The following is a 26,741-nucleotide window of genomic DNA, read 5'->3' on the forward strand; positions in this document are numbered from 1 at the left end:
ATCTGCATCAACTAATTATTTGACTTATGAAGTTAATTGGCTGGACCAGCTCTTATTTAGGGGATTCATACGAAAGGGGGTGAATACCTATGCACACTCCAGATTTGTTTTTTTTTATCTTAATTATTGTTTGTGTCACAATAAAACAACAATTTTCACCTTTAAAGTTGTAGGCATGTTGTGTGAATCAAATGGTGCTAGCACTCCAAAAATCCATTTTAGTTCCAGCTTGTAATGCGACAAAACAGGACAAACACCAAGGGGGATAAATACTTTTGCAAGACACAGTATATTATACACACACACACACACACAATATATGACTACTGTCAGGTGAAGTGAATAATTAACAATTATTCCACGAAATCGAGTCGTACATGAGCTGATAGCCAATGAGGCATGTAGCGCTGAGTTGGCTATAAGCCATGTATGACGAGATTGAGTGGAATAACTGTTTTATTCTATCCACATTCACTGGATTTTGAGAGACAGCATTTTTATTTTTTGCAAATTCGATAAATAACAACTTTATACAAAACGTCTGACAAAATAATTTCCACGTAGAATGTAAACAAACCGGCGGAATGACAGTAGCCATTTGCGAAAAGTGCTATAATAATAATTCTTGAAAAAAAAATGTTCTTACCATCAAATACTTTTATTCCATATTTTGTTGCTCTTTTTTTTTTTTGAGGTTTTGTTTTCGAGTAGAGTTTTTATTTCGTCCTTGGTTGGTTCAGCAACATGCTCTGCCATGTTGTTTTTCTCTACTCACGGTATATGAGCTGATATCCTTGTAATAGAGTAGCCAATCAGAGCGTGCGTTTGCTCATATCCAGTGAAATGTGGATAGAATAGTATTGATTATCTCATTACAATGGCACCTGTCAAGGGGTGGGATATATTAGGCAGCGAGGGAACAGTCAGTTCTGACATCTTTCTGTTTTAGCCAAGGAAAATTACATTTTGTACCATTTTAACTTCAAGAGATAGAAAAAAGAAGGCTGGTGAGAGAATGACAGTACATAGCTGCTATAATGTAAGTGATTACAGGCTCTAATTTGTCTGAAATTTAACTTTAAATGGCTAAAAATACAATGTGTCCTTCATTAATGAATAGAAATTCTAAATTACTCCAGTATAAGAAGAATAAAACACTTTGGACATGGTGTTGCTGGAAAATAATCAACATCAGGGTGGCAACAGTAACTCCACTTCATCTCGGACTACAGTGATTATTTTCCTGAAACAGTGCATGTAATCATCAAGCTTTTAAAAACACTTTTTAAATTTATAACCACATATTTGCACAGTTGAGGGCATTCCCTAATGGTGTTTGAATAAAAAAAAAAGGAAGCTATCTCTATTTTACAACTTGTCTGCAAAAAAATTAAAACAACAAGAAGTTAAAAATTTAATATTTCTATATCTGGGGGGAAAAAAATCAACAAATGGTTTGAAAATAATCCTTGTTATGACCCGTTCTTAAATGAGCGTTGGAAAAATAGTTTTAAAAAGTGTGTCCTGATTTGTGAAAACTTTCTCTCTCCTTCTTCTCTGTTTCTCCTGTGCCCTTCAGTCATACGGTGTGTGTGCAGTGGGGCTTGAGAAGCTGTGGCTGCTGGTGATGGTCTACGGCCTGTCGTCCTCTGTGTGCTCGTCGTTGTCATTAATGCTCCTCCATCCACGTCTGCATCGGCACGTCATGCTGCTGGGGGGAGCAGCGGTTCACTTCATCTTGCTTGTGGCTCTCATGTTCTGGTCCTCTATTCCAAGAACTCCTCAACAGCTGCCCCAGCTCCTTGTGCTGGCTGCTCTGTGGGGCCTGGGCACTGCTCTCAACAAAACCGGGTTGACCAGTGAGTAGCGTGCGCGCGCACACACACACAGAGTAGTTACCACATGTATAGCTGATTAGTCAAAAAAAGTTTGAGTGTCCAGTATTTGCTTGTTTATATTTTTTGCTAGAGATACATGTCATTGAAGACAGTCTCACCCAGGATCCTTCCATTAATACATGTGTGTATGAAAGTAATTTGGCGGCACGGTGGTGCAGTGGTTAGCACTGTCGCCTCACAGCAAGAAGGTTCGAGCCCTGTGGCCGGCAAGGGCCTTTCTGTGCGGAGTTTGCATGTTCTCCCCGTGTCTGCGTGGGTTTCCTCCGGGTGCTCCGTTTTCCCCCACAGTCCAAAGACATGCAGGTTAGGTTAACTGGTGACTCTAAATTGACCGTAGGTGTGAATGTGAGTGTGAATGGTGGTTTGTCTCTATGTGTCAGCCCTGTGATGATCTGGTGACTTGTCCAGGGTGTACCCCACCTCTCGCTCATAGTCAGCTGGGATAGGCTCCAGCTTGCCCACAACCTTGCAAAGAATAAGCGGTTACGGATAATGGATGGATGAAAATAATTTGGGTCACAAATGTCCATTACTTGTTAGCTGTAACTTATAAAAATAAATGAGCGACGAAACATGTCTGGGCTGATTGACTTAATTTTGGGGTTAGTGGAAGATGTCATACTTAATATTACACTGCAGGCATTTAGCAGATGCTATGGGCAGCACAGTGGTGCAGTGGTTAGCACTGTCGCCTCACAGCAAGAAGGTTCTGGGTTTGAGCCCAGTGGCCAATGGGGACCTTTCTGTTTGGAGTTTGCATGTTCTCCCCATGTCTACATGGGTTTCCTCCGGGTGCTCTGGTTTCCCCCACAGTTCAAAGACATGCGGTTAGGTTAACATGGGGCAGCCTTGGCCTGAAGGTTGGGGTGAAGTGCCCTTGAGCAAGGCACCTAACCCCCAACTGCTCCCCGGGCACTGTAGCATAGCTACACTTGAGTAGTGCTTCATTGTGCTTGAGTGTGCTTGTGACAAAGACTTCTTCTTATCCAGAGTGATGTACAACATAGCCAGAGCAGTTGGGGGTTAGGTGCCTTGCTCAAGGCTACTGCAGCCATTCCTGCTGGTCCAGGGAATCGTACCTGCAACCTTATGGTCCCAAAGCTGCTTCTCTAACCTTTAGGACATGGCTTAATACTTCATTCATCTCATCTCATTATCATTATCTCTAGCTGCTTTATCCTGTTCTACAGGGTTGCAGGCAAGCTGGAGCCTATCCCAGCTGACTACGAGCGAAAGGCGGGGTACACCCTGGACAAGTCGCCAGGTCATCACAGGGCCGACACATAGACACAGACAAGCATTCACACTCACATTCACACCTACGGTCAATTTAGAGTCACCAGTTAACCTAACCTGCATGTCTTTGGACTGTGGGGGAAACCGGAGCACCCGGAGGAAACCCACGCGGACACGGGGAGAACATGCAAACTCCACACAGAAAGGCCCTCGCCGGCCACGGGGCTCGAACCCGGACCTTCTTGCTGTGAGGCGACAGCGCTAACCACTACACCACTGTGCCACCCGGCTTAATACTTGTATTTAAAAAAAGTTTCTGGGAACTTACAGTCAGGGTCACATTACCACAAGTTAGGCTCATGAGGACACAAATCTTCCTGATATGAATAAAATATATAAATAAGAGTAAAAAATAAAGCTGAAAGTATAACCTACTCTTTAACTCTTGAATGAGACTAATTCAGTGAAATTTCACTAATACTATTTTTTTTTATCTCCTGTGTGTGTGTGTGTGTAGCTCTGCTTGGTATGCTGTATGAGGATAAGGGGCGCTTAGACTTTGTCTACACCATTTATCACTGGTGGCAGGCCATCGCCATCTTCATTGTGTACCTCTGGTCTGCCCTGCCTATGAGGGTAAAGATTTTTGTGTGCGTGTTTGGGGAAAGAGGGGCTGCAGGAAGAGTTGATCACATTTACGACATTTATTCAGCAAATTAATAATACTCTAATTATATTTCACATTTATTATTTATCACTGAATTAACTAGGAGCAGCCTTTCTTTTCACATTAATTCTATTTCCCTTAAAATACGGAAATCTGACTGTTAAAATACGACTGTTCCTTAGTGTTTATTATGAACACCGTGAAATGATCGATTCATCAGTATGCCACTACAACACGCAAACGGTTAAACATATGAATGTGGAGCTTGTGATTCAATGCACCAGAGGCATAAACACTGATGTCTAATATTAGATTATTAAATCATAATGCTTTGATTGATTGAAAAAGCCAAGAATAGTCCTCTCAGTTAAAATAGTATTGATTGTATACTATCACACAATCCATCTTGATACACTCGTGCCTGTCCGTAAGCCTAATGGGAATATCTATTGAATTAAAACAAACACACTTGCTTTATCAACAGCAGGCTTTCATTTAGATGAAAATGCCACCACCTTTAAAATATAAATGAGTTTTAATAGTGTTATTTTAACAATATTAGTGTTAAATGTTACCTGTAATTACACTAATGGCTTTCCCCCTTTTCTTTCCTCCCATCTTCATCTCTCTATCAATCTGGTCATCCATCTTTAGGCCAAACTCGCCATCCTATTGGTTACTCTGCTGGTTGCAGGCTTCTGTTATTTACAGATGGAGCGTCGCCTAGAAAAGAGAATTCCCTTCAGGTTACCACGGATTCCCCGTCCACGGCACAAGGTGAGTCACACACACACAAATGGACATACACACCTGTTATTTACTACTGAGCTGTTTGTGTTAGGTTGTATGGAGAAGTGGAATGTGATAATGTGTACCATTAGTTATAATGACTTTCAAGTTTTTTCACGTTACACTAAAAAAGAAATTATTGTCTTATATTTATTCATGCTCAGAAGAAAAGGGAAAAACTGGACTTTTCAGACCACAGAGAAAAGGGCATGGCATTTAAAATTGCTTAACGTATATAATTGAACTTGGAAAACCACTGTTGTGCCTTTAGGAGGACATTGTTGATGGTTTTACTTGTAGGTAATTCCTCTGATATAGAGGCTTTGCACCGTCACGTGACTCCAGAGCAAGTTCAGCAGAGTTACACTACGTTCAGACTGCAACCTGAAACGACCCATATCCAATTTGTTGTGAAATCCGATTTTTTTGTTAGGCCGTTCACATTACCAATTATATGAGACTTGTATGCGATCTCCAATATGAACGGAAAACGACCCAAAAGTGTCCCGCATGCGCAAATTGACACGTAATAAGCACATCTACGTAATACGTAAACAAAAAAAAAAGCGCACTCTTCATGTTTAATGATTTCTTTTTTTTGTTTGTTTGTTTAATTATCTGGTTAGTGTTAAAGTGTGAGGTCTCGTGTGTGTTTTTGTTTCTGAACTGAAATGAAAACGTGTAGCCTGGTAACGAGGGTTGACTCCTAAATGTCTCTCTAATTTCTATATAAGTGCACTACATGTTACTAGGAAGTAATGGATTTTTAAACTCTATATAGTGCACTCGAGCTTCAGTAGGCAGTCATTTGGGATACGGCCGCTGTATTACCAAACTCTTAATTCAGGCTTAATAATTTGCACATATTTATTTCGTCATATTAATAAACTTTTTCTACATTTTTATAAATGTATATTTAGATTGTTTATAGCCAGCTGAATTCTGCAACTTCTTTCAGCGCTGGCTCAAGGTGCAGAAACACCAGTGCAGTTTGCTATGGAGATGAGGCGAGACCTGGCGATGTGGTTTTTGTGGCGGCGGCGGAACTCACACAATAATCTGATTGATGTGGGCAGCAGACTAATGAGACCGAAGGTGTCAAATTACTGGAAATTTCCAGAACAATCTTATAATCTTGTAATACAGGATGGTTTAAGTTATAAATCAGTTATAGAAACTGTTTTATTTAATCAGGCTAACAGATCAACATCCAGGTCCCTACCAAATCCACCATTAGCTTGATCAATTCTATAAAAGTCTATTTAAATTCTGAAAACTGTACAAATGTTGTTGTTTTCCACCAAAGAGGCGGGATTAGCCAACGCAGAATAGTGACGTTTGTCTCTTGTTGATGACGTGTAGGTCGCATGAATGCGACCTGTCCAGTCAGACTGCAGTCGCATGTGAAAATATCGGATATGCATCGGAATTAGGACCACATATCCAAGCGGCCTGGGTCGCATGTGAAAAAATCGGATCTGTGTCGTTCAAATTGTCAATAACAAATCGGATACAGGTCTCATATGGACAAAAAAATCGGATATGGGTCGTTTCAGGGTGCAGTCTGAACGTAGTCTTAGTTGTTATTGATCGGTATGGGAAGGTTTTGCTGCATTTTTGGATGTACAAATCATTTTGAACGAAACAAAGACATCAGATTTTTTAATTTACAAAAAGTAATTCATCATCAGGGGAAGGGAAAAAATGGAGAAATTTTTAAACATAGATGGGGAAAAAAACATTTAGCTGGACTCTGTGTCGAACGGAGAGGTCAAAAACCTTCTGGTACACTCACTTAATTTCCATGAAGGTAAGAATAAAAAAAAATTTCATTGCACACCTGCAGCATGGTGCTCATTCTTATACAGTGAAGTGAACGTGAGCATCAACACAGCAGCTCTGCAGAGCCTAACTTTCACCAAGACTTAAAGTGCATTTATATTTGGGATCCTTTGGAGTGTGTTGTGCGAGCGAGTCATTATGGGAAACACCTGATGCTGATTTGAGCGCAATCAGCACACTGTTTTCACAGAGACTTTGTGAAGTATTCTGTCAGGTACGCGGAGGTAGACAGATCAAAGTGCAGGAAGAGTGTTTATTAGCAGGTGTGATGTTTACAAAAACAAAACGCAAAGGAAACCAAAAGCAGAGTCATAAACATGGCTAGAAACAAACATGACCGCGATGATGATAATATTTCACAAAGCCTCTGTGTCCTTGAACACGTGTGCTGATTGCATTCAAATCAGCATCGGGTGTTTCCCATAATGACTGGGTACCAAGCATGCGCACAACGCATTCCGAAGGATCCCAAATGTAAATGCACTTTAAGTGAAGGCTAGGCGATGCTGAGCCGCTGTGTTGCTCATGTTCGCTTTGCTGGATGAGAATGAGCACCGCGTTGCAGTTGTGAAATTATTATTATTTTTTAAATTGTTACCTTCATGGAAATGAAGTGAGCATACCAGAGGGTATTTGACCTCTCTGTACGACACCAAGTCCCGCTGAATATTTTTGCCTTCTACGTTTAGAAATCCCCCCCCCCCCCCCCCCGATTAATTACTTTTGTTAAATTAAAAAATCTGATGTCTTTGTTTCGTTCAAAACGACTTGTACATCCAAAAACGCAGCCAAACCTTCCCATACCGATCAATAACAACTAACTCGGCTGAATGAAGCACTACAAGCGTGCTCCCTGTCATGGCGGTGTAGTTACCATTGCTATGGGGTCACGTGACGATGCAAAGCCTCTATGGAGGCGAAGAATTTTAATAGTTTGAAGGTTAATGTACTTCATTACTTATTCCTAGTGTCACATGTGCTGGTTCAGTTCCTCGTGCTGACATTAGATACATCCTTCCATGTAGGTCAAAGGTTATCGTTACCTTGAGGAGGAAAACTCTGATGAGTCGGATTCAGAAAAGAGCAACATAGAGGAGGAGATAGAAGAAGCCAGGCAGAGTGAAGAAGAAAAGGATGAGGATGTGGGATCGCAGGGCTCTCATTCACCAGGCCCAGAGAGGAACAGGATCCACGGTCTCCGACGGAGACATGATGATGCTGCCTATGAGCAGGCAGGGGAGAGGGAGGAGTATGCCCAAGCCATGTGACAATGCTGCGTTCGGACTGAACCTGAGACACGTCCCCACAGTTCATATGAATGATGAAAAAATGAAGTTGAAATACTTCGGTTGCAGGTGTTGAATGTAGTTTTTGAGGAGAGACCATGGAATTTGCTTTGGTGTATACTTTTACAAAGGAAAGCAAAATGTTCTCAAGTAATTTAGTGAAAAGTGAAGTGAAAAAAGGAAATAGCTACAACCCAGTAAGACCGGGCGCTCTTTCACGAAAGAAACAGTCACTGTCATATGCTGGAGGTTTTTGCCAGCTGCATTTCACACACTTCCTTTTTTCACTTCATGCTTTTTCAAGCTTTTTCTGTTTTACTGTTTCTTTTTAAGCAGGTCTGTAATTACTTCATTTTCTCAAAATATTGTGATTGTATTTCCCTCATTGTTCTCAAAACTTCTCTTGCTCACTGGGTTTTTGTTTGATTTTATACACAACCAGTGAAAAGTTTGGATACATTAAGTTGAATACACTTTTACATGGTTTTAAAGACATTTTGATAAATGTTTATACTTAAAATTTGCTTCTAAGACAAGTATATCGTGAAAAGTTAAATCCTATGTCCAAATTTTTTTTAAATTAAAAAAAAAAAACAGTGTCCTGGGTGATGCTCCTTCATGAAGTTGGTCGAGAAGCTTCTAAGAGTGCGTAAAGCTTCATCTGGAATATGGTTAGGAATTTAAAAATATGAACCAGCTGAAGATAAAATGGTCAGAATAGTTCATTTCTTTAAGACTTTTTTATAATTTACTGCATAATTCCATATGTGTTATTTCATAATGTTAAAATTGTCATTATTATTCTAAAATAGTAAATATCAAGAAAACCTTTGAGCAGTTGTGTCCAAATTTTTGACTGTACTGTACATAGAATATATATAGTTAAATAAACATAGATATATCTACACGTATATGGTGAGGGATTTTTTTTATTTATTATTTTTTTTAGCCAATGACACATATACAGTGGTGCTTGAAAGTTTGTGAACCCTTTAGAATTTTCTATATTTCTGCATAAATATGACCTAAAACATCATCAGATTTTCACACAAGTCCTAAAAGTAGATAAAGAGAACCCTGTTAAACAAATGAGACAAAAGTATTATACTTGGTCATTTATTTATTGAGGAAAATGATCCAATATTACATATCTGTGAGTGGCAAAAGTATGTGAACCTCTAGGATCAGCAGTTAATTTGAAGGTGAAATTAGAGTCAGGTGTTTTCAATCAATGGGATGACAATCAGGTGTGAGTGGGCACCCATCCATCCATCCATTAACTGTAGCTGCTTATCCTGTTCTACGGGGTCGCAGGCAAGCTGGAGCCTATCCCAGCTGACTACGGGCGATTGGCGGGGTACACCCTGGACAAGTCACCAGGTTATCGCAGGGCTGACACAGAGACAAACAACCATTCACACTCTCATTCACACCTACGGTCAATTTAGAGCCACCAATTAGCCTAACCTGCATGCCTTTGGACTGTGGGGGAAACTAGAGCACCCGGAGGAAACCCACGCGGACACGGGGAGGGCATACAAACTTCACACAGAAAGGCCCTCGCTGGCCGCTGGGCTCAAACCCAGGACCTTCTTGCTGTGAGGTGACAGTGCTAACCACTACACCACCGTGCCATGAGTGGGCACCCTGTTTTATTTAAAGAACAGGGATCTATCAAAGTCTGATCTTCACAACACACGTTTGTGGAAATGTATCATGGCACGAACAAAGGAGATTTCTGAGGACCTCAGAAAAAGTGTTGTTGATGCTCATCAGGCTGGAAAAGGTTACAAAACCATCTCTAAAGAGCTTGGACCTCACCAATCCACAGTCAGACAGATTGTGTACAAATGGAGGAAATTCAAGACCATTGTTACCCTCCCCAGGAGTGGTCGACCAACAAAGATCACTCCAAGAGCAAGGCTTGTAATAGTTGGCGAGGTCACAAAGGACCCCAGGGTAACTTCTAAGCAACTGAAGGCCTCCCTCACATTGGCTAATGTTAATGTTCATGAGTCCACCATTAGGAGAACACTGAACAACAAGGGTGTGCATGGCAGGGTTGCAAGGAGAAAACCACTGCTCTCCAAAAAGAACATTTCTGCTCTGCTGCAATTTGCTAAAGATCATGTGGACAGGCCAGAAGTCTATTAGAAAAATGTTTTGTGGACGAATGAGACCAAAATAGAACTTTTTGGTTTAAATGAGAAGCGTTGTGTTTGGAGAAAGGAAAACACTGCATTCCAGCATAAGAACCTTATCCCATCTGTGAAACATGGTGGTGGTAGTATCATGGTTTGGGCTTGTTTTGCTGCATCTGGGCCAGGATGGCTTGCCATCATTGATGGAACAATGAATTCTGAATTATACCAGTGAATTCTAAAGGAAAATGTCAGGACATCTGCCCATGAACTGAATCTCAAGAGAAGGTGGGTCATGCAGCAAGACAACGACCCTATGCACACAAGTCATTCTGCCAAAGAATGGTTAAAGAAGAATAAAGTTAATGTTTTGGAATGGCCAAGTCAAGTCCTGACCTTAATCCAATCGAAATGTTGTGGAAGGACCTGAAGTGAACAGTTCATGTGAGGAAACCCACCAACATCCCACAGCTGAAGCTGTTCTGTATGGAGAAATGGGCTAAAATTCCTCCAAGCCGGTTTGCAGGACTGATCAACAGTTACCGGAAACGTTTAGTTGCAGTTATTGCTGCACAAGGGGGTCACACCAGATACTGAAAGCAAAGGTTTACATACTTTTGCCACTCACAGATATGTAATATTGGATCATTTTCCGCAATAAATAAATGGGCAAGTATAATATTTGTGTCTCATTTGTTTAACTGGGTTCTCTTTATCTACTTTTAGGACTTGTGTGAAAATCTGATGATGTTTTAGGTCATATTTATGCAGAAATATAGAAAATTCTAAAGGGTTCACAAACTTTCAAGCACCCACTCTACATGCAGCCATGTCTGCACAATTTCACTTACTCTCCTACGTACTGAAAAAGTGTTTAGCTTTGGCCATGAAAGCATGTGAAGTGAACATACATTCATTAGTCACCGACAGGTCTCTCTTCCAGCGGCTCTTCTACATACCCATCTGTCACGTATGGCATTATACGTCACAACATATCAGTGCTTGTGAACTGGCCCAACTGTTCTTATTTTCATGAGCATGTGTACTTCCTTTAACACTCCTTTAAGACTCCATCGTAGAGCCCACCCCTAAGTGGATGTTTGTGTGGCTGTTCTTTTGTCATACTGCTTTTACGTTTTTGCATCCTACTCACTCACTCCTTCTAGTTTATCCCACTTATGTATGTGGGATCATTGCCATGTGGACCCTATTGATCCACATGTCATATTAACTGAAGCATAGTTTTACACCAGATGCCCTTCCTGCTGCTACCCTCCAATTTCCAGGCTTGGGAAACAACCATTCACACACTCACACCTACTGTATGGACAATTTAACTGCATGTCTTTGGACTGTGGGGGAAACTGGAGCACCCAGAGGAGAATATGCAAACTGCACACAGAAAGGCCCCTGGGCTCGAACCCAGAACCTTCTTGCTGTGAGGCGACAGTGCTAACCACTGCACCTGGTATATTATTGCTGATGTACTGTAATGCAGTTGTGCAGACAGTTTATTTACCCTCGTGTGCAAGTTTTGTTTGGGGTCCAGGGAAGAGGAGGAAATCCTCTTGCTACCCTAATGCTATTGCTTAGTTCATTCATTCATCTTCAGTTAACAATTTGTCCTGGCAAAGGTCACGGTTGATCCAGAGCCTATCCTGAGAAGACTGGATGTGAGGCAGGAGCACGATACTACAATTACACTATGATTTCATGTATCACTGTTTAATTTTTTTTTAAACACAACTATTTACATATTTATACAATTCAGTAAAATACATTCCACTTGGAGTCCAAGTAATTCTACAAGTTCTAAAAATGTCATAAGTCTAAGTCCAGGAGTCTTGTTCTGTAACCCTCATTACTGCTGCATTTTCCAATGATTTGTAAACTTTTTTTTTTAGGTATGGACTTTTATTTTAATTCTGACTGTCAACATTTTAATTCTGACTTTTCCTTCCATGGAAACCAAACAAGTTTCTCCGAGTTAAAATTAGATTCAAAACATTTGAAAAGTGAAGTGAAAGAAGGAAGTAGCTACTAACATGTAAGATCATGTATAAATGAGGTGTATATAAGGCACTTTAAGTCAAGTCAAGTTTATTTGTATAGCACTTTTAACAATAAACATTGTCCCAAAGCAGCTTTACAGAATTTGAACAACTTAAAATATGACCTAATTTTATCCCTAATCTATCCCCAATGAGCACGCCTGTGGCGATGGTGGCAAGGAAAAACTCCCTCAGACGACATGAGGGAGAAACCTCGAGAGGAACCAGACTCAAAAGAAAACCCATCCCCATCCGGGCAACAACAGACAACATGACTATAGCATTAACAGTCCTAACATAAAGTCAGCTTCATTGATGCTATAAACCCCCCACCGACGGAAACCCGAGCGCAAAACCATTCACGACAACCGTAGTCCCAAAGTAGGCAAGTCAACTGCAGTCCCCAGCCACAAAAGCACCACTGCAAGAGTCCAGAGCATTCTCCAGGTGCGACCCCCAACTGTCCACATGGGGCCATCCTCCACAGGAGTGATGCGATGAGACTCCAACCAGACACAGGGCACCAGGATGGATCAGGCAGGTCCGAGGAGCAAAAGAGGTCAGCATCTCGATTCCAGGACCGACATGTAACTCAGAGGGACAGATTTGGGGGGGAAGAGAGAGAAAACACAGGTTGTTAGGTATGCCCAATGTCACCTGAATAAGTAGGAACAGTATACATATTGCACTGAGTACAAGCAGGGACTCCAGCAACTAACTATGACAGCATAACTAAAAAGGGAGAGCCAGAAGGTAACACAGGCATGAGGGAGCCCCGGGACATAAAGCAGCCAGCCACTACACCATCAACAAACTCGAGTGAGCAAGCGAGTGGGGACTGACAGCATCCATACATCCCAGTTTACCAAAACACTCTGTCTGAGGACCCTCCAGATCTACACCTTTACCTCATAAACACCATTAACAAAAGGCTTGACTAAACAAATGTTTTCAGCCTAGACTTAAACGCTGAGACTGTGTCTGATTCCCGAACACTACTTGGAAGGCTGTTCCATAACTGTGGGGCTTTGTAAGAAAAGGCTCTGCTGCCCCCTGATGTAGCCTTCACTATACGAGGTACCAGCAGATAGCCTTCACCTTTTGATCTAAGTAGGCGTGGCGGGTCATAGACGAGCAGAAGTTCACTCAGGTACTGTGGCACGAGACCAATCAGTGCTTTAAAGGTCAAGAATAGTACAACCCCGATTCCAAAAAAGTTGGGACAAAGTACAAATTGTAAATAAGAACAGAATGCAATAATTTACAAATCTCAAAAACTGATATTGCATTCACAATAGAACATAGACAACATATCAAGTGTCGAAAGTGAGACATTTTGAAATTTCATGCCAAATATTGGCTCATTTGAAATTTCATGACAGCAACACATCTCAAAAAAGTTGGGACGGGGCAATAAGAGGCTGGAAAAGTTAAAGGTGCAAAAAAGGAACAGCTGGAGGACCAAATTGCAACTCATTAGGTCAATTGGCAATAGGTCATTAACATGACTGGGTATAAAAAGAGCATCTTGGAGTGGCAGCAGCTCTCAGAAGTTAAGATGGGAAGAGGATCACCAATCCCCCTAATTCTGCGCCAACAAATAGTGGAGCAATATCAGAAAGGAGTTTGACAGTGTAAAATTGCAAAGAGTTTGAACATATCATCATCTACAGTGCATAATCTCATCAAAAGATTCAGAGAATCTGGAAGAATCTCGGTGTGTAAGGGTCAAGGCCGGAAAACCATACTGGGTGCCCGTGATCTTCGGGCCCTTAGACGGCACTGCATCACATACAGGCATGCTTCTGTATTGGAAATCACAAAATGGGCTCAGGAATATTTCCAGAGAACATTATCTGTGAACACAATTCACCGTGCCATCCGCCGTTGCCAGCTAAAACTCTATAGTTCAAAGAAGAAGCCGTATCTAAACATGATCCAGAAGCGCAGACGTCTTCTCTGGGCCAAGGCTCATTTAAAATGGACTGTGGAAAAGTGGAAAACTGTCCTGTGGTCAGACGAATCAAAATTTGAAGTTCTTTATGGAAATCAGGGACGCCGTGTCATTCGGACTAAAGAGGAGAAGGACGACCCAAGTTGTTATCAGCGCTCAGTTCAGAAGCCTGCATCTCTGATGGTATGGGGTTGCGTTAGTGCGTGTGGCATGGGCAGCTTACACATCTGGAAAGACACCATCAATGCTGAAAGGTATATCCAGGTTCTAGAGCAACATATGCTCCCATCCAGATGACGTCTCTTTCAGGGAAGACCTTGCATTTTCCAACATGACAATGCCAAACCACATACTGCATCAATTACAGCATCATGGCTGCGTAGAAGAAGGGTCCGAGTACTGAACTGGCCAGCCTTCAGTCCAGATCTTTCACCCATAGAAAACATTTGGCGCATCATAAAACGGAAGATACGACAAAAAAGACCTAAGACAGTTGAGCAACTAGAATCCTACATTAGACAAGAATGGGTTAACATTCCTATCCCTAAACTTGAGCAACTTGTCTCCTCAGTCCCCAAACGTTTACAGACTGTTGTAAAGAGAAAAGGGGATGTCTCACAGTGGTAAACATGGCCTTGTCCCAACTTTTTTGAGATGTGTTGTTGTCATGAAATTTAAAATCACCTAATTTTTCTCTTTAAATGATACGTTTTCTCAGTTTAAACATTTGATATGTCATCTATGTTCTATTCTGAATAAAATATGGAATTTTGAAACTTCCACATCACTGCATTCCGTTTTTATTTACAATTTGTACTTTGTCCCAACTTTTTTGGAATCGGGGTTGTACTTTATAATCAATACAAAATTTGATTGGGAGCCAGTGCAGTGTGGATAAGACAGGGGTGATGTGGTCATATTTTCTAGTTATAGTAAGGGCTCTTGCTGCTGCATTTTGAACTAACTGGAGCTTGTTAATGCACTTATTGCAACATCCAGACAGTAAGGCATTACAATAATCCAACCCGGAGGTAACGAAAGCATGAACTAGTTTTTCTGCATCATGTAGTGACATTAAATTTCTTATCTTAGCAATATTTCTGAGATGAAAGAAAGCTATCTGGGTAATGTTATCAATGTGAGTTTCGAATGAAAGACTGGGGTCAATAATCACGCTGAGGTCTTTTACTGCTGCATGTGAAGAAACAGAAAGGCCATCCAGAGTTATTGTGTGATCAGAAAACTTACTTCTAGCTGCATATGGTCCTAGTACAAGTACTTCAGTCTTGTCAGAGTTAAGCAAAAGGAAATTAATAAGCATCCAGTCCTTCACACATTCCTCAATTCTATTAAGCTGATGTCTCTCATCAGGTTTTGCAGAAACATACAACTGTGTGTCATGAGCATAACAGTGGAAACTAATACAATGTTTATGAATAATATCACCCAGAGGTAACATATATAAAGAAAAAAGCAGTGGACCCAAGACAGAACCTTGTGGAACACCAAACTTTACCTCAGTACGTCTAGAAATATCACCATTTATATCAACATACTGATAGCGATCGGTAAATTAATTTTCCAATGTTGCAGTAAGTCTGTAAAGATGACAGCTCACTGTTTTCATATGTGTGCATGAATGTCTGCAAACTGTGGATGGCTGATATAAATGTAAATGTGATTAACAGGCTGGAGTTAATAACATCTTCCTTTAAGAAACATATTAATGGAATGGGCAATGTTTTAAACCCATTCAATCCAAATGACCAGTCATGTAAACTTACAGGAATGATGACTATAACAGTAGTTGATAGATTTGTACTGCCATTACATCATTAAACACATTAATAACAACTACTACTCTTACTACACATATGCATGCCTCCTGGCTTTACATCATATAAGCCACTTTTTAGATCCACGTCCTTGTGTAGATCATTATGAGCCGAATGTAAGTACAAAACCTGAATGCTGTGTCTCACTGCATCACTGAATGATTCTGCTCTTAGCACTGAAAGGACACTGCTGCTATTGTGACAGGTTTAGTGCTCGCTCTTATCTGTCTTCCTCCTCCCTCATCTGTCTCTCCCTGGTGGCAGCCTCAGTCTTGGTGCAGGACTTTCTCTTCAGATGGACTGACATTGGCTATAAAAAGAGGCAAGAGATTAAAAATACAGGGAAGGAAAGTGAACAAATGAGGTAATGTGAGAGTTGTAGATGCACAAGAAAGCTTGATTGAGAGACAGAAAGAGGATCTGAAAGGGAAACAGTGGGAGGACATTTTGACAATCGTGATGATTGGGAATTGTGGACTTTTTCAGCATTTGAACGCAGAATAATTTTCTCTATGACATAAATAGCATTGCCTTTTTTTTTCCACAGAGTGCTTACATATTTAGCCATCTGGCACTTTTGATTTCATGAGCTAACCATATCGCCTTTATAGACTACTACTACTATTATTATTATTATTATTGATGTATCGCACAGATGCGCTTTCATCTGGAAGTTAAAGTCACTGATACCAGGATACAACTCGCATCCTTAGGTCCCAAAGACTTTTCTAATGATTCTAGCAGTTCCTAATAGTGCTGATTTCTGAATAAAGTCTATGCGCCTTGTAACACAAAGTATCCAGGTGAGATTTCAACCTCACTAGTACAGTTCCCAATGCACCTATTACAATAGGGACAACCTTGCACTTAACATTCCATATTCTTGTGAGTTCCCAGGCTAAGTCTTGATATTTCTCTGTCTTTTTCTAAAATATTTACATCCTCCTTTTCCAAGATGGCAGCATGTCTATTGTCCTTGTGTTAGTGTTTGTTTATGTTTTGTTTGTAATTATATATTTATTTGTTTTTAGTAGTTTTTAGCACCATTAGTGATTGAAGTTTTCATTTTATTTTGGTATTATTTTTAAATGCAGGTTTTGTTTGAAGAACAAAACTTTTTGTCTTTGCCTGGGATTGCATCAGCTTAACTATACTACTGTTGTGCTAAATGAGCTAAATTGACCAGGCAAGGCCCAGGATATCCAGGCCCTAGTTAGCTATATCTAGGCCCTAGTAGTCTGCCAGCTATAACTAGGCCCCAGCCAGCTACATCCAGACTCCAGCCTGTAACACCAGGCCCCAACAACCTGCCAGCTACATCCAGGCTCTAGACTGCATCATCAGGCCTCAACAATTTGCCAGCTACTTCCAGGCTTCAGCCTGCAACACCAGGCCCAAACAGCCTGCCAGTTACATCCAGGCTCTAGCCTATAACATTAGGCCCCAACAGCCTGTCAGTTACATTCAGGCTCCAGCCTGTAACACCAGGCCCTAACAGCCTGTCAGTTATATTCAGGCTCCAGCCTATAACATCAGGCTTCAGCAGCCTATTAGCTATATCCAGGCTCTAGCCTGCAACACCAGGCCTCAGCAGCCTGCCAACTACATCCAGGCTCCAGCCTGTAACACCAGGCCCTAGCAGCTTGCCAGCAACATCCAGGCTCTAGTAGCCTGTCAGCTACACCTAGACTACCATCTACCAGGCTTGGTGAAATGGCGCTTCTTGTGATTTTGCTTTGTGCATTCTCTATGTGGAGTCTACAAGTAAACAACCCAGCTTCTGTCGTGAGTACACTAGATAATGTTTGCATCTTACTGGATTTTACTTATGGATCTTGGACTCACTCAATGGAGACTATACAAAATGTGCAAGCTCCAAAGCAGTTGGCATTTGACTTGAATGTGTCTTGGCATGTTTTAGATGCTCTACCTCGCTTTCAGAGCTTGCTGGTTTTAAATAACTGCTTTGTATCCAAACAGATATTTCATTTGGACTCATGTGACTTGCCTAATGACTCTTGTATGGCAAAACAGAAATGGTTGATTCTTTTTATTATTATTTATGTCTGGTAATGTGGAACCTAATCCTGGTCCTGAGCTGCGCTGTATTTCAATGCCAGCTGACTTTAAACATCTGTCTGGCTTAAGTATCATTCATTTTAATGTGCGCAGCCTGTTATCAAAGATAGATATGGTGCGTATATGGGTTAATTCAACTGATGCTGACATTGTCATTTCTGAAACTTGGCTATCGAAATTAGTCACTGATATTGATATTAACATTGATGGATACAATGTTTATCGTTGTGACAGACCAAAGAAAGGAGGAGGTGTTGCCATTTTTGTCAGATCTAGCTTGCACACCAAGGTTGTTTTGTCTGAATCAATCTATAAGCACTTAGAATTCATGGCTTTAAATGTGAAAGTTGCCAACAATGTCAACATAACAGTTGTTGGCTGTTATAGGCCACTATCAGCCCCAAAGGAAGCATTGCATACTTTATCGTATCTTTTATCCAGACTTAAATATAATGAACTTGTTTTAGCTGGTGATTTGAATTGGGATTGGCTAAAGCCAGTATCTGATGAATTCAAATCCTTTTGTGATTCTGTGAATCTGACCCAGCTGATTAATTCGCCTACTCGTCCAAATCTTAAATGCATGGAAAAGTCCACTTTAATTGATTTAATTCTTACAAATGTTCCTTATAAATTTTCAGCTGTCGGTGTATTTTGTAATGATCTAAGTGATCATTGTGTTGTTGCTGCCTTAAGGAACACTAAGGTTCCTAAACAAAAGTCACGAACCATTTGTAAGAGGAATCTTAAATTTTTTAATGAGCAGGGATTTTATCATGATTTGTATCACTTTGATTGGAGTAGAATTGAGCTGATTCCTGATGTGGAGACAGCCTGGAACTTTTTTAAAGATGAGTTCACACATATTATTAACACTCATGCTCCTTATAGGAGATACAGAGTAAAAGGTCGTGATAACCCCTGGTTCTCCTCTGAAGTAGCAGACTCTGTTCATGAGCGTAACTCGGCCTGGGCAAAGACTAGGGCAACGGGTTGTACCTCAGACTGGCTTGTTTTTAGACAACTAAGAAATAGATGTTCTTCTCTTATAAAGAAAGCCAAATCAGAATTTTATCTGTCTGTTACCACTGAGAGTTTAAATGACCCAAGGAGGTTTTGGAAAATGATAAAATCACTCTCTCTGTGGAAAAAACTGCTCATGTTCTACCTACTTGTGTTATGAAAGACGCTATTGCTGTTCATGACAAGATGGAGATTTTGAATTGTTTTAATGAGCATTTTATATCTTCTGGCTCCTTGTTTGATACTGTTCATTCTAAATCTGAGAGTTTCTGTGCTGAAGTTACAGTAAATACTGGGGAAGTGTTTAATTTTGTACCTTTTTCTGTGCAGGAAGTTTGTAAAGCCTTGAAGGGTGTGGATCCTAGAAAAGCACCAGGGCCTGATCTTATTGAGCCATATTTCTTGAGAGTGGCATCAGATTTTATTTCGAGGCCTTTAACTTATATTTTTAATCTTTCTATAGAAACCAAGGTTGTTCCTAAATTGTGGAAGTCTGCTTTTGTCCTGCCTTTATGGAAGGGAGGTGATCCAGCCTGTTTGAATAATTATAGGCCAATATCAAATCTTTCAGTTTTGGCCAAGATACTTGAAACTCTGGTTAGTAATCAGCTAAAGGAGTTTCTTTTCAACAATGATGTTCTTTCTACTTATCAGTCAGGTTTTAGGAAGAAGCATAGCACCATCACTGCTGGCTTGAAGGTAGTAAATGACATCTTGATTGCACTTGATAGGAAACAGCACTGTGCGTCACTTTTTGTTGATTTATCTAAAGCTTTCGACACTGTTGACCACAGTGTCTTAAAGATTAGACTTCTTAATTTAGGACTTTCAGAGCAAGCAGTAGCATGGTTCTCAGATTACCTAAATGATAGATCTCAATGTATTAAATATGATGATCTTTGTTCAAAATTTGTATCTATTTATAAAGGTGTTCCACAGGGTTCTGTCTTAGGTCCGCTTTTATTTACTTTATATATAAATGACCTAGGACAAAATGTGCCAAATGCAAATTTTCATTTTTATGCTGACGACACGGTAATTTATTCTTGTGCCTCTACTGTTATTTTGGCCATTGAACACCTGCAAAATGCATTTAATGCTTTTCAGAATACTTTAATCCAGTTGAAGCTTGTTCTTAATGTTGAAAAGACAAAATGTATGATCTTCAGCAATTCAAAGACCAGACCACAAACCTCTGCTGTGGTTACTCTGGACGGAAGATGCATAGAAATGGTCAGCTCTTATAAATATTTGGGGGGTTTAATTGATGAGTCTTTCACTTTTAAGGCACATGTGCTCCAGCTAGTGAAAAAGCTGAAACTTAAACTGGGTTTTTATTTTCGCAATAAGTTATGTTTTTCTTTTGAGGTTAAGAAGAGACTTGTTGCTGCTACTTTTTTATCTGTTTTAGATTATGGAGATCTGTTGTACAGAAATACATCTGCTCAGTATCTCCATAAGATTGATTCAGTGTATCATGCTGCCTTGAGATTTATAACGAATGCAAAAGGCTTGACTCATCATTGTGACCTCTACTCTCAGGTGGGATGGCCTTCTTTGGCCACTCGCAGGCTCCATCATTGGTACGCCTTTATATACAAGGCCATTTTGGGTTTGCTTCCACCTTGTGTGTTTTCATGGTGCCAAAGATTATGGGACAATATTCCTTGCGTTCCCTTGATCATTATCTGCTTTTAGTCCCAAATGTCCGTACTGAGTTTGGGAAAAAGGCTTTTGCTTATTCAGCTCCTATGGCATGGAACAACCTGCAAAATGTGTTTTAAATTAGATTGTCTAGTTACTTTAAACGAATTTAAAGCTAAACTGAAGGATCTAGAGATGACTTCTTTAAGATGTCGGTGTTTTTAATGTATAATTTCGATTTTAATGTTGTAATATTGTCTCTATGTATTTATTGATGTTCTTTTATATTGTATGTCTGTAACAGTTTTCAATGTTGCCTATCTTGGCCAGGTCTCCCTTGAAAAAGAGATTTTTAATCTCAATGGGACTTCCTGGTTAAATAAAGGTTTAATAAATAAATTTGGCACAGCTACATCAACAATTAGAGTTTTCTTTTCGAGCTTATCAATGACAACTATATCTGGTCTTCTACAGTGGATATAAAAAGTGTACACACCCTGTTAAAATGATAGGTTTTTCTGATGTAAAAAAAATGAGACTACGATAAATAATTTCAAAACCTTTCCCACCTTTAATGTGACCTAGAACCTGTACAATTCAATTGAAAAACAAACAAATCTGTTCGGGGGGAAAACATAAAAAATGTACAATAAGCTGGTTGCATAAGTGTGCACACCCTTAAACTAATACTTTGTTGAAGCACCTTTTAATTTAATTACAGCATTCAGTCTTTTTGGGTTCACACCTGCCATCAATTAAAATGACTCTGATTAACCCCAAATAATGTTCGGACACTTACTCATTTGCATCCTCCAGCCAAAGCCAGGGTTCACAGAGCTTGCAAAGCATCAAAGGGATCTCATTGTTGAAAGGTATCAGTCAGGAGAAGGGTACAACATTTTTTCCCATGGCATTAGATATACCATGGAGCACAGTGAAGACAGTCATCAAGAAATGGAGAAAAATGGGACAACAATGACATTACCGGGAACTTTACGTCCCTCCAAAATTGATGAAAAGACAAGACAAAAACTGGTCAGGGAGGCTGCCAAGAGGCCTACAGCAACACTGAAGGAGCTGCAGGAATTTCTGGCAAGTACTGGTTGTGTACTACATGTGACAAGAATCTCCCGTATTCTCCATATTTCTGGACTATGCGGTAGGGTCAAAGAAAAACATCCAGGCCCGGCTAAATTTTGCAAAAAACAAAAACATCAACTTTCCCAAAAGCATGTGGGAAAATGTGTCATGGTCTGATGAAACCAAGGTTGAACTTTTTAGCCACAATTCCAAAAGGTATGTTTGGTGCAAAAACAACACCACTGCACATCACCAAAAGAACACCATACCCACGGTGAAGCATGGTGGTGGCAGCATCATGTTTTGGGGTTGTTTTTCTTCAGCTGGAAAAGGGGCTTTAGTCAAGGTGGAGGGAATTATGAACAGTTTTAAATGCCAGTCAATTTTGGCCCAAAACCTTCAGGTGCCTGCTAGAAAGCTGAAGTCGAAGAGTAATTTCATCTTTCAGCACGACAATGACCCCAAAAAAGTTTTGAAATGGCCCAGCCAGAGCCCAGACCCAAATCCAATTGAAAATCTGTGGGATGACCTGAAGAAGGCTGTACACAAGAGATGCCCTCGCAATCTGACATATTTGGAGTGCTTTTGCAAGGAAGAGTGGGCAAATATTGCCAAGTCTAGATGTGGCAGGCTGATAGACTCCGACCCAAAAAGACTGAATGCTGTAATTAAATCAAAAGGTGCTTCACCAAAGTATTAGTTTAAGGGTGTGCACACTTATGCAACCAGCTTATTGTACATTTTTTTTATTTTTTATGTTTTTCCCCCTAACAGATTTGTTTGTTTTTCAATTGAATTGTACAGGTTCTAGGTCACATATAAAAGGTAGGAAAAGTTTTGAAATTATTTATCGTAGTTTTTTTTTTTACATTAGAAAATCCTATCATTTTAACGGGGTCTGTAAACTTTTTATATCCACTGTAGCTGATATCTCTTTATCAGTTTGAATTGAGAAATCCCACAATATTTTGTGGGGATCATTTTCTACCACACTTTCAAGTTGATGCTGATACCATTTTTCAGCAACTTTGAAACCGTTCTGTCGGAGCAAGTCCCAGTGGAGAGCTTTTGCTACGTAGTCATGCCTCTTTTTATATTCTTTTTGTGCCAAAACACTACATCCCATTATTATTATGTGAACATGACTGACTCAAACCTGCTGTATAAACTTCCTGTTTTTGCTCTGTGAGATTAAAAAAGGTAAAATGGAGCAGGTCTGACTGTAATACTATTTTCCTTGGTCAAAGAGTAGGCCTGTTTCTTTTTTAAGCAATACTGAAAATTGAGAATCAAAGCAAATTTCCTGGGGTGGCACGGTGGTGTAGTGGTTATAGCGCTGTCGCCTCACAGCAAGAAGGTCCGGGTTCGAGCCCTGTGGCTGGCGAGGGCCTTTCTGTGCGGAGTTTGCATGTTCTCCCCGTGTCCACGTGGGTTTCCTCTGGGTGCTCCGGTTTCCCCCACAGTCCAAAGACATGCAGGTTAGGTTAACTGGTGACTCTAAATTGACCGTAGGTGTGAGTGTGAATGGTTGTCTGTGTCTGTGTCAGCCCTGTGATGACCTGGCGACTTGTCCAGGGTGTACCCCGCCTTTCGCCTGTAGTCAGCTGGGATAGGCTCCAGCTTGCCTGCAACCCTGTAGAACAGGATAAAGCGGCTACAGATAATGAGATGAGATGAGCAAATTTCCTGACCCTTTTTCATGATTAGATGTGTTGTATTTAATTTTTGTGATGTTGACTGAAAAAGAAAAACCAATACTGATTTTCTCATTTGATATATACAGTGCCCTCCACAATTATTGGCACCTGTTGTAAAGATTAGTTAAAAAGGGTGGGGGTAGGGAGTGGGTGTTTAGAAAAAAAATCCACCTTTTGGCGAAGTCACTTCATCTCACACTTAAAAAATGAGAAAAAAATCCAACCTTTAATTGAAATAAATTTATTTCAGATAAAACCAAATCCCTCATCAAGAAATAATTATTTTCAGCAAAAACACATGTGCCACCCTTTACCAGTAAAACAAGAGAGTCTCCTCCTATAACATTTTATAAGGTTGGAGATACAGAGCAGGGCATCTGAGACCGTTCCTCTTTACACAGTCTCTCCAGATCATCCAGGGTCCTCAGCCATCTCTTGTGCTCTATCTCTTCTTCAGCTCACCCCACAGGTTTTCAATGGGGTTCAGGTCAGGGGACTGAAATGGCCATGGCAGAAGCTTGATTCTGTGCTCAGCAAACCATTTTTTGTTTTGATTTGGACGTATGCTTTGGATCATCGTCCTGCTGGAAGATCCAATGACAACCCAGTTTTAGTTTCCTTGCAGGGGCTACCCATATTTTGATTTAAAATGTCCTGGTATTTCATGGAGTCCATGATGCCATGTATCCTAACAAGGTTTCCAGAGCCTTTGGAGGAAAAACAGCCCCAAAACATCACAGAACTTCTACCATATTTTACAGTTGGGATCAGGTTCTTTTCATTATAGCCGTCCTTCTTTTTACATCAAACCTACCTTGAGTGATTATTGACAAAAAGCTCAATTTTTGTTATATCAGACCATAGAACACAGTTCCAGTCAAAGTTGTAGTAGCATTTCTCAAACTTCAGGTGCTTATGTTTGTGGTTAACTGACAGAAAAGGCTTTTTTTTCTGGCAAACCTTCCAAATAATCTGTTGGCATGGAGGTGGCATCTGATGGTGGTTTTGGAGACTTGGAAACCCCAAGATTTTACTTTTTCTTGTAATTCATCAACAGTGATCCTTGTGATTTTTCTTTTTTGCTTCTCTTACCCTCCTCCTCACTGGACAGGGGCAAAATAAATTTGAGTCCTCTTCCAGGTTAAGTTTGTAACAGTGCCAGTTGGTGTCCACTTTTTTTTTTTTTTTTTTTTATTATTATTGCCCTAACAATAGAAATGGACATTTTCAGGCAAGTAGCTTTTTTTTTTTTTTAAATAACCATTCCCTGACTTAGAAGAAACCTTTATTCATCACAGGCACACTTCAATTCACCCTCTGCATTTAACCCATCTGAAGCAGTAAACACACACACAGCACCCAGGGAGCAGTCAGGGGTTCAGTACCTTGCTCAAGGGCACCTCAGCCCAAGGCCACCCCACGTCAACCTAACTGCATGTCTTTGGATTGTGGGGGAAACCGGAGCACCTGGAGGAAACCCACAAAGACACGGGGAGAACATGCAAACTCCACACAGAAAGGCCCTCATCAGCTGCTGGGTTCGAACCCAGAACCTTCTTGCTGTGAGGCGGCAGTGCTAACCACTACACCACCGTGCCACCCAGGTATGGTCAACACACTTCTCCCTCATTTGGTTTTTGTATTCTCTTATCTTTCTCATGTTGATGGATGACTAAGGGAGTTTGGCCTCTGTGCCACCTCATATTTGTCCCCCAGTTAATCAGGAAGTCATGGATTACAGCTTGAAAGTTCCTACACACTCCAGTCAACTCAAAAATGTACAATTTAAATGGGAAACATGCTTCAGTTACCTTGTGTTCACTATAATTTCCAGAGGTACCAATAGTATTGGCATGTACAGTATTTTTGTTGAAAATAATTATTTCATAACGAGGAATTTGTTTTTCTCTGAATAAATTTATGGGCGGCACGGTGGTGTAGTGGTTAGCGCTGTCGCCTCACAGCAAGAAGGTCCTGGGTTCGAGCCCCGGGGCCGGCGAGGGCCTTTCTGTGCGGAGTTTGCATGTTCTCCCCGTGTCCGCGTGGGTTTCCTCCGGGTGCTCCGGTTTCCCCCACAGTCCAAAGACATGCAGGTTAGGTTAACTGGTGACTCTAAATTGACCGTAGGTGTGAATGTGAGTGTGAATGGTTGTCTGTGTCTATGTGTCAGCCCTGTGATGACCTGGCGACTTGTCCAGGGTGTACCCCGCCTTTCGCCCGTAGTCAGCTGGGATAGGCTCCAGCTTGCCTGCGACCCTGTAGAAGGATAAAGCGGCTAGAGATAATGAGAATGAGATGAGATAAATTTATTTCAAATAAAGGCTGGCTTTTTCTCATTTTTTCATATCTGTCTTAACAGAAGGCTGGGTTTCCTCTGGGAGCATTAAATAATTCTGGAGCACCTATAGCTCATCCTAAACTAGAGCAGTTAGTATTGATAAATAAAAACATGGTGCATTTGTCACTTGCTGCCTGTAGAGTCACTCAGTCATTTCATTTTAGTCTCTTACTTGAAACTTTAGTATTTTTTTTTTTTGCAGACTAGTAACTAGTATGATTATGGAATAAGGTTATATTAAACCAATAGTGTGTGTGTGTGTCTGTGTCCGCATGCGTGCGTGTGTACGTGTGTGTTTCTGTGCACTGTCAGCGAGTTGGATTTTCTGGAGCGTACTGAATGCAGGCATGCACAGTCACGGCCCGTGTAGCAAGTACACAATAAAGAACAGTCGCATATGTTCATGTAGGTCAGCAAATGGAAAACAAATGGGTCAAATTGACTTTATACGTTGAACCACCTGACAAGTGTGAAGTAATAAACTTACATTATATTAGTTATTCTGTAAACTTGGTGGCTATTTTTTAGGCACTTTCTTTAGGCCTTTTAGGTAGATCTCCCATCATACAAGTGTTGATCTACACATCTACAGATATACACAGTATTTACATACTGCTCCTGTGCACAGGGTAAGATTTGTCAGCTCAATCTTACCCTATCCATTAGTTTTGTGATTATTATTTAAAATACTTTATGCAGGGAAAACTGTATGTCCAAGCTCACTCTCTCTTCACTGCCAAGTTCACTAGAGAGGGAACTTTGTAATTTTTTTTGTAATATTTAGTTCATTCCAATTCAGTTGTATTAGGTGTTAGGAATTAGATTTATCACACGTTGTTACAAAGCAGCTTTCCTAAAATCTAGATGTAGCTTTAGATCCTTAATAAGCAAACCAGAGGCAAAAGTGGCAAGGAAAAACTCCCTGAAAGAAAATCTGCACACTACCAGATGGAAAATCCTTTTGGGTTTAAAAAGCTTTATTCTTCAACAACTTCATACTGTAAAGTTGAATATGTAAGTTCTGGAATAAGCACAGGAAAGTTTATCATCGTTACTGCAGCACAATCCTCAAATCTCAGGATGCCTGCATGGTTGGTTTGGACTGACTCTTGACCACAGATGCAATAAAGTAAGTGGTTTTCCTGGCATTACCCTGTCTTGTGACACTACAGAAAAGCTAC

The 26,741-nt window shown here is 40.5% G+C and overlaps 1 protein-coding gene across 1 annotated transcript in view; it reads left to right on the forward strand.

Annotated features, from left to right (window-relative positions):
- Nucleotides 1–8,574, forward strand: part of unc93b1 (unc-93 homolog B1, TLR signaling regulator) — a 58,072-nt gene extending 49,498 nt beyond the window's left edge. Inside the window, exons 10-13 of the mRNA XM_060926366.1 lie at nucleotides 1,580–1,859; nucleotides 3,652–3,770; nucleotides 4,456–4,578; nucleotides 7,458–8,574. Coding sequence (XP_060782349.1) covers nucleotides 1,580–1,859; nucleotides 3,652–3,770; nucleotides 4,456–4,578; nucleotides 7,458–7,700 — 765 coding nt within the window. The 3' untranslated portion in view covers nucleotides 7,701–8,574. The remainder of the gene's footprint in view (nucleotides 1–1,579; nucleotides 1,860–3,651; nucleotides 3,771–4,455; nucleotides 4,579–7,457) is intronic.
- Nucleotides 8,575–26,741: the final 18,167 nt, after the last annotated feature.

This window comes from Neoarius graeffei, chromosome 7, assembly GCF_027579695.1.
Source record: "Neoarius graeffei isolate fNeoGra1 chromosome 7, fNeoGra1.pri, whole genome shotgun sequence".
NCBI lineage: Eukaryota > Metazoa > Chordata > Actinopteri > Siluriformes > Ariidae > Neoarius > Neoarius graeffei.